At 40.2% G+C, this 9,378-nt stretch overlaps 1 protein-coding gene across 1 annotated transcript in view; it reads left to right on the top strand.

Annotated features, from left to right (window-relative positions):
* LOC137969670 (U3 small nucleolar RNA-associated protein 6 homolog) overlaps positions 1–7,400 on the top strand; it is a 21,054-nt gene extending 13,654 nt beyond the window's left edge. The window contains exon 20 of the mRNA XM_068816002.1: positions 7,098–7,400. Coding sequence (XP_068672103.1) covers positions 7,098–7,255 — 158 coding nt within the window. The 3' untranslated portion in view covers positions 7,256–7,400. The remainder of the gene's footprint in view (positions 1–7,097) is intronic.
* The last annotated feature ends 1,978 nt before the right edge of the window (positions 7,401–9,378 follow it).

Below are 9,378 nucleotides of genomic sequence, written 5' to 3'. Positions count from 1 at the left end.
AGAATTTTCACGCTGTTATGATAAACAGGAGCCTGCCGTTTCCCGTTTGCCAATGGCCGTAAACGTCATGCTTAACCTCTCTAATTAGTTTTCATTCATATGTAAAGTAGAACTTATTACCATCACAAAAACTTCGCACTTAGACTCGCTTTGAAGAAGAGGCAGACATGAACTCGGAATTGGCCTATGCCGAAGCCGAAGGCTGAGGCAAATAATTGTTCTGCGAGACACTGACAAATCACGATATTTCGCGACAACTGAGTTCAATAATTGTTTTATCATTCGATCACCGAGTTTGTTTTTTATTTTTGTTTTCGAGAAGCGGTTGTCGCGCGCTGTCTTGCAGGAGTCGAGTAATGGCAGAAATCAATTGGTTTCCTTCTCAGCATAATTCAATCTCGACCCCAGAGGTCTTCTCTTTTGCGCATATTAAGAGCTGATACAAAGTGTCTTCTCGTTGGTTTTCGTAAAGAACAATGACAAGCGTCTCTGATTGGTGCATTCATGTTAGCACGAGCAGAGAACAGGCGCCGTAAGGTTCAAATAGCCAATTGTTGGCTACAAGAACCCTACGGGGCAGGTTCTCTTACATAGAGTTTCCCAGAGCCTTGGGTCATGCGCAGACATAAGATCCGGGGCTCTGGTGACGAGAATGATTATAATTTTTATCTTCAAATTGTACTTACAGACAAACGTTCAATACTAAAATGTAGGCATCAACAAAGCTGAAGAATTTCACAGTCTTCAAGGACGTGAAATCCGAATCCGAAAAAAGGGAAAATGCAGTATTCACTGATGAAGGAGCTTTAACATGCTCTCGGACAGTTTACCGATCTGCCATTTTCGCTCAAGAGCGTGGTTTCAATTGCGCATGAGCAGAATATTATTTGCTCCAAAACACTTATTTGTAGCCAGTTATTTGCAGGTCACGTAGTGGGCTCTCGGCCAATGAAAAGGAAGGGGAAAATACATCGAATGATAATCCACGATATTTGTACAGTAGAAAACCGGTTTGACTAGTCGAGGTGCTGACGCTTGCCCCGCGGTTGCCAAGTGCAAAAAATCTCTCACACATTCTCCAATTGTTGAAAGTGTAGTGCTAAAACGTTGGATAACAAATAGCGTATTGGACGATTTAGTGTGTAGTATCGTGGTATATTTTTGGTCGTCTCTTGTATTTTGACTCGCCCTACGGGCTCGCCAAAATATAGCGAGAGTCGTAAAAATATCCCACGATCCTACCCTCTAAATCATCCAATAAGATATATGTATTTCCCTGTTGCAGTGTTTGAATTACAGATTAAATTACACAAAAAAGAAATCAGCATCAATCAAACACGTTTCTTTGATTTTTGGCAAAAGGCAAATTTGCATCCTGACGTTGGCCGTTTGCCCGTAAACGCGACGCTAAGTCTCTCTGTTGTTCAGCAAGATGGCGTGCGAAAGGGCCAGCAAATTCCGGGCAGCGCGCCAGTGAAACTCTTCAATGCTTTGCTAGAGAAGTTTGGAGGTAAGGAAAAAAAACAATCTTATCTCGGAAAAAATGTCAAATTTTTGAACTACCTTCGTCGGCCCTCCGAAAATATCATATAAAAAGCTGCCTCAGTTAACCTAATAAATATCATATAAAAAGCTGCCTCAGTTAACCTAAGAAGTTAACATATTTGTTCTTGGATTTTGTCTCGCGGGAATTTCGATCTTGCATTCCATTCCACTCTTGATGTCCATGCTTCTCGCGTTGCGTGTTAATTAAGCCTTTTTTTACGTGGATTAAAATGTGGTCAGAAAGAATAGGTGTTCACCAGGCGATTATTTAAACCAAGAACAGCCGGGGCTTTACCTTAAAACCGAGTTTCAACTCATTTTCACAGTATGTCAATCCTAGCTCGTATTACTTGTACACGAATGTGATCGTCGAAAAAAGTAAGCAAGAACAAAGAAGGAAAGCAGTTATCTACCTCAAAAGGTTATTTCTAGAACGTCAAAAGTTCGCAGCGAAATAGTTGACTTTCCCTGAGTTAGACTTCCATAACCATTCCGCATTCCATTCACGTCGTGTCCATTCTACCTGTCAAATATGTAAAATTTCATTAGTCTGAAAATAATTAAGTTAAACATGTTTTGTTGAATTGGTATGGTGTGTTTTGAAGACGGTGTAAGTGCTTTGAGAGGCACAATTCCGTCACTAACAGATGACAGCATTTGCAACTTTCGTGCAACTTAATCTACACTCACCGTCGGCGTCGTTGCGGGAAATTAATTGTCTGGATTTACCTACATCAAGGTCGGGCCGATAAAGTCCTTTGTAAAAATTTTTGCAATGAAAATTCTCATCAGGTTGAAACAACAGAAACAGCTTTAGTACGAAACTGATTAAGGTGAGCTATAATTGTACTAAAATATCGTTGACAACAACTCGTGTAGGCCAGAGTTTTGTGGTGGCTTCTCATTTTTACGAACCATTGACAATAATGACGTCGGTGCTGATTTCATTTTGTTATAAAACAGTTAACGTCTGTCTTGTATTTATAATGAGAGTTTATGACAACAGCATCGCCATAAGGGCGCTTCAAAGGACAAAAGTACACGCGATTATTCTGTCTTGTTTACGTTATACAATTTGATTTTATTTAACGAAATATCCTTCATTAAGAGGATTGGTAAAATGTGATAATAATTACACACTAGGCCAATTTGTTGTTAGGAAACTTATTAATCTACTAAAGTTTACTTTTCGGTCCTACGTGCTTTTGGAAGTGTACCTCCTGGAGCTTTTGTTTGCTCCAAAAATTATCAGAAAGACGTTCATTTTTCATTGTCTCACTTCTTAGACGTGTACGATACCGCTATTTTGTCGTTTCTGGCTTCCTGTCTCGTGTTCAGGAAGTCGGAACTTCCGAGCACGTTCTGGAACACGAAGCCTTTATGTTAAAGGTACAATCTTGGACATTGAGGCAATAGAAGACGTTTTCCGTCTTTTTTCATAGCGTCATCTTAACACGAGGGGGAGTAACTGTCGAGAATTCTCCAAACTCGCCTCAGTGTTTAGATGAGGCTATGGAAACACGGAAAAAAGTCCTCTATTGCTCTTTTAAAATATTTCTCAAAGATAATTCGACAAATGAAGGAAAATGCTGGTTTTTTTTACTTCTTAATTGAAACAGAGTTTCGTACACGCTCATTTTCCTACCAGCCAATCAAAACGCGCGTCTGACAATACATAACCAATCAAACTTCGTGTGATGTCACAGCCGTGTTTCCATAGTGTAATCTAAACACAGCTATTGACCAATGAGAGTGCGCGTACTATCCTACAGTAGAATAGGAGTATAAACCGTAGGCTTAATCTCAACAATCCTTGCCCATAAACCGTGCGGGAAGTTAAAACAACGGACATATTGGTCTAACCTATTCTCATTGGTGAAATGGTGTTACTTGATGCAGCCATTAGGGGACGTTGCCGAGTGTTTAAGGACGGTGTCTACTAATTCAAAGATATTTTTGGCCCGGTTTATGATTATGCGGGAATTGTAGATCTTAACAAGTGTTATTGAAATCCAACAAGAAAATTGGGGAGAACCACGCATTTTCCAAAGATAATTCATGAATAATATTTGTAAAAAGATTTAAAATACAAAGCAATTTATGGCGTTCTTTCTGAAATTGAAGGTTAATTATCTCTTAAAAATGCATGGTTACCCCCAATTTTCTTTTTGGATACCAAGAGTACTTACTAAGATCTACTTTCTCCGGATAGTTTTAAACTGCGCAAAGATATCCCTGTATTAGTAAGCATCACCCATAGGAAACCCGAGTATCTCGAGATGCGCAGAACGTGTGCGCAATAACAATAGTAGGCACCGTCCTTAAGGACCCTAGGATCAGGAACAAAAACGACACATGTCTTCATATAGGCAGCACTTTCTCGTCACTTATTTTAATTAAGATTCCACCCGCGGGTTAGGCCGTGATTCGAACCCTCGACCTCACGCAGAGTAATGCGCCAACTGAGTCAACCATCGGCGGTTAAATTGTTCCTAATTAAGTTCAAATGAATTCTGTTTTAGAGGGAACGTAAAGAGATTAAAGAACGGAGTCTGTCTCCTTTGAGGACTTATCATTCCAACATCAAAAGAAAGTTTAATGTAACTCTCTTGCAGATGTTGTGTTTGCGGTGGAAAATCCAAAGTGTAAATTGACTTGTGACAATCAGTTCAAAATTTAACTCATTGGGGAAAGTAATAGATACCTTTTTCGCGGGAAATTTCATAGTTTGTTTCTAGTGGAAAATCACAAAAATTTACACGTGAAAACATTTTACACAATGTACGTCAGCCATAACCTTTTTAATCCGGATAATCCAAGATAAGCCAGATGTCGGTCGTGTCGCCCTCGAAGCTTAACTAAATTTACGTTTGATAGCACCAAATTGGATACATTTTCTGAATTTCTTAGGTGGGAAAAAAAGTCTAGCAATATAGCAAAAAACTATTTATCAATATTTTAAGTAAGTTGAGTGCACGATCTGTGAGTACAGAATTTGAAGAAGGACAGATTGAGCTCTTTGTCCATAAAAGAAAGCGTTGACAATTAATAAATGGTTTTCTCGAGTAATTATCGTTTAACAGTTGTTTTGTTGAAATAACACATATGGCGAAACTAAGCATTCTTTCACGCCAGTTTTGTCAGCAAAGTTGAGTATGAGCAGTTTTCAAGTAACTGTTTTAAACGTTTTGATATTAGACGATATTTTCAACAATAAACCGAATGCTTCTGTCAGTCCATACTCGAAATTTAACCGACATTCATTTGAAATTCTGCTGTCTTGTATTATTGGAAAGGGTATTTCGGCATGCATTTTTTTCCTTAGTTTTTCATTTTTTCTGTCGTTTTGCGCATCAAATACGATTAGTGTACATGAAGTGGTTACAAGGTCAGGCGACCATTTCATAATATTTGTAGCGAGCCTAATCTTCATCGCGCCGAGAAATCGCCGTGTGTTTCAGGAAAAATCGGATTATTTCGAGTTGTTTTGTTCTGGAGCGTTTAAAGTTAGATTGGAACTTGGGTAAGAAATGCCATCCTAAGGATTCCCTTCCAGGGCGTCGGCTTCAGTTTTAGGGATTCACTTTACCGTAGTGGACAGATGTGTCGGATTCACAATTCTTCTCTTATTTTAGTGAGCAAAGATACTTTTTACATAGTGTTCAGGGTAGTCAGTGTGTGGCATTTTCGGAAATGCACGTGTAGCAGTCGGTGATTTTGACGGATCGTTTCGGTCCTGTGATTTTGTTCACGTTTTGAATGAAAGAATAAGTCTTTCATCGTGCGCGCACGCATTTGAAAGTTTCTGGTTGTCTGTCAGATTTTAGAACGCTTCCGTGTGTAGAACGGTAAAAGCGAATTGAAAACTGCTTGATTTGTTGGGTTTTTTTTTTCTTTCAAAGAGATGATGATTTACAGTGTTAAGTGCAATTTAGCACTGGGGGGGGGGGGGGGGGCACTAATGGTCCGTTTTACAGTTGTGTGCTTTGTTACTTAGCCTATAAATGAAAGTGAGGCTGGAGTTGACCTTACTTTGATAGAAAACTCACTTCTTTTCTCGAGTCAACTCTTACTAATTAGCATAACAACAACATCAGTAACATAACAAAAGGAGGGAGGTATGTATCTTAACAAGGTAACGTCAGCTTCACTTTCATTTAAAGGCCAGGTAACTAAGCATACAGCTGTAAAGAGGTCTATTGAGGACACTGCGCAGGAATGAAATCAAATTAAATTAACTCATATATATCTAATCGTAGGTATGATATGAGTTAGAGAACCAATTGACAAACGCTGCTGACATGTGACGCCAATCGAACTCGTGCCACATTGGTGGCAGGTGGGAGGCGGGAGGCGAGTGCTCTCACCACTGCGCCATAGACCGTATTCATAATTGGCGGCCAAGAAATTATTCTTTTGTCTTTGTGCTAATCAGCATCTTCACCAGCTTCACTTTGGCGGAAAAAGTGTCTTTGAATTTTGCTCATGCTAACGAGGCTAGTATGGATGATTAGCATAAAGACGAAAGAATAATCACTTAGCCGCCGTTTGTGAATACGGTCTATTCCTACTCCCTGTTGTGCTGGGCTGTAAATATGAAAGGAAAGGGAAGGAACTTTATTTAAATGTCTAGTCTTCCAGCGCTGGAGCACCGATCAACAAATTAACGCAAATCAAGTCAAATGTTGGTTCTCGGAGCAGAGTAGAGACCAACTAACTCGACCCGCATTTGACGCTGAGTCTGGGAATTGAACCCGGGCCACATTGGCGGGAAGCGAGACACAACAGTCACCACTGCGCCAGCCCTGCACCCCGGGGCAGCTTGCTGAAAAACCAGGCGATTGTCCTCTGAAAGCAGTGCAGGGGACCGACTTGTGATAGCAATTCCAGGAATCGAACCAGGGATATATTTACGGAATGGGAGCGCCATCAAGTTGACGGATAATATATCCTTTTAAACCGAAACAATCATGTTTGCTGATTATGCATGCAACGCTTACAGATGTTACATCATGGAATATTCCATGAGTCACTCGAACTTTTCTGATATACACACGCACCTGAACGTGAACGTGAACGTGAACGTGAACGTGAACGTGAACGTGAACGTGAACGTGAACGTGAACGTGAATCTAGGCTAATCAAGAAAATATTCAATGGGAGTAGTTCGGTGATACTGGTGGCAAAAGATGCGTGAATCTGTGCACTTAGCTGGCCTCAAAAGGGGCCCCCTTTGTGCTTGTGTTATTTGTTGAGGCCATGGCGACTGACGCGGGCACATTCCCGGGCTGAACTACAATTTTTGTGTATTTAGTGGTGTTTATTTCTGTTCCCAGCTCAACTCATCATGAAAACACTCCGTAGCCTTCCTTTTGTAGCAGAAACTCACTCGCGCATACACGCTGACCTCGTCTCTCTGTTTGTGTTTATTTCTGTTCCCAGCTCAACTCATCATGAAAACACTCCGTAGCCTTCCTTTTGTAGCAGAAACTCACTCGCGCATACACGCTGACCTCGTCTCTCTGTTTGTGTTTGTCCTTTTTTATCCGCAGAGCTGTGGTTGGATTATATACGTTTTCAACTAAAGAATTCCAGCGCCGATCCAAGTGCCACTGGTCAACTGTATTGGCGAGCAACAAAGTGCCTTGATGGTGAATATACAGAGCAGTTTGTCGGTGTTTACTCTTTGATTCAAGCAGGGAGAGTATAAATTACGGGACGCCCAAATTCTGTTTTTTTCTGACTTTTTATTGACCTTGTGATGTTATTCTGCTTAAACAAGCCCTGTCAACAGTAATGTACAGCTCTGGAATCACATTGCCTTTTCTAACGCTGTAAATAAATTTTGAGGCAGGTCTACTTGTAAATTATTGGTTTTGGAGGATTTGATGAGCTTGTATCTGACGAAAATGATACCCAAAATTTCAAGGACATGAATTATTGGCAGAAAAAATTTTTATCAAGTTTTTCTTTGATCGCATAATATTGACGCATGCGCAGTTCAAGAAAAATGAGCTTTCGGCGATTCGATAGTGTTGTCTTCTCTTGCTTTAGGTCCTCTAGGCGTTGTGTAGTTGTCTCGGTATGATTTTATTCCACTGCGATGTTTTTCAGTGTTTCCAGCAACTTTCCGCCTTGCAATCACAAGGCCAGTCTCGAAACTAATTTTTAATTCGTCGTACCTCGAGGCGTAAATTCTATGTCGGTTCTAAGATTTCGTGCCTCTTGCCGCAAATCGATTAATTAATAGGGATAATTCGGACAAGACCATAGACAAGACCATAATCGTTATCAGAGGTTGCGTCTGAGTCTCGATGGAAGAAAAGCCACACCGACAGTAGCGGACGAATGCGCCATTGCTTTGATTTAACCGTTTAGTCAAAATATGGGTTTTAAAATGGGAAATGGGGCCGAAACTCAAACGTCGTTTGGTGTGTTAGCTGGACTTTGCTCCGTTGCTCGAGTGTTCAATTCTAGACTGTGTACATGTAATGTCAGTGTAAAAAAAATAGTATTTCGTCAGGCACTAGTTAAGTGTTGTGGCGGAAAGCCAAGCAAGTATTAAAGATCTGAAACCCAGCCCTCCTCTTAAACGAGTTAATTCTGTTTATTTAAGATCGAGAATAATTGGTCAATATTTTCCTTTTCACGAAACTTGATGCCGGCGCTCATGTGAGAGCATTAAGGAATTAGCACCGATAGGTAGCATTGATACGTCGACAACCACCGAAGGGTAACATTTCTGGGCGATTTTCTCAAGTCATCGTTATAAAACCTAAGTTGCAATTGAAGTGCGCGCAGTCAATCATTACGCAATAAAGTTAATTAGCTCCGGATGGAAAGAGCCTAGAATTTCTTGACTGAGAGTTTTTGTCGGATAACGACGACGTTTTTTTTTTTTCATGTTAAGCTGGAAGATCAAGAAAAGAGGCGTGTTCGAAACGAACTTTGACTTGTTGGTTTTTTAACCGGTCTTGACGATTCTTTTAGCTGTCCTCGTAGGTCGAAAGTAGGCACAATTTGGGTATTAACGCGTATTATCCAACAGAAGTCTGCGATTTCCTGCTACTTTATATCTCCGCGTGGGTAAAGCAATTTTGTGTTGTCTTTATTGAACAATTAACAGAAGTCTGAAAGAGGTATTCATGTCATTATGAACTTAGAATCGCGACAATGCAAGCCTTGATTGTTGTGTCTCTTGACCGATTTACATCGATTTCTATTTCGGTTTAAAATTCACAAGGCAATATTGTAACTTCCAAGAGGGAAATGATCTGTTGTATTTACAGGAAATTCGGTTGAGTGCGAAATGATTCTTTTCAAGTGACAGACAGCAATGATATTATGGATTTGGTATGAATTTCTCCGTTGCATTAATTTGCACTTGTTGGGCGGAATTCTTGTATTGTATAGGACCGTGTAAACTAAATTTCTGCTCTCTTTAAAGAATTTACAAGAGGCATTTGCTTTGCATGAGGCTAAAAATAATCGTATTTTTGTTAAGTTTACAGGCCGTCTGCTAATGACAGTGGCTATTTACAAAGCACACAACATGAAAGCAGTCTTGCCCCAAGGCTTAGCCTGTTGTCTGAAAAAATACCACCTATCGGAGTCTTCAAGTTAGACTGAACCAGTTGTCTATACTGGAAGACGGCTTTATTTTTCTATCCCTGAATTGAAAAAAAAAGAAATGCGAATTCCGGACCTCTGAAGAAAAGTCTGAACTTCTCTTTAAGCGCCACTGAAGAATTGTATTTAACCCCAGGTCAATATCTGCCGGTATTGGCTGCCAGGCTTGTATGTAATGGGAGATACCTATAGTAGCTAATTTCT

This window comes from Montipora foliosa, chromosome 9 (genome assembly GCF_036669935.1).
Source record: "Montipora foliosa isolate CH-2021 chromosome 9, ASM3666993v2, whole genome shotgun sequence".
In the NCBI taxonomy this organism is placed as follows: domain Eukaryota; kingdom Metazoa; phylum Cnidaria; class Anthozoa; order Scleractinia; family Acroporidae; genus Montipora; species Montipora foliosa.
Note: the sequence above shows the minus strand (reverse complement) of the source record. Positions and strands in the feature narration are given on the sequence as shown.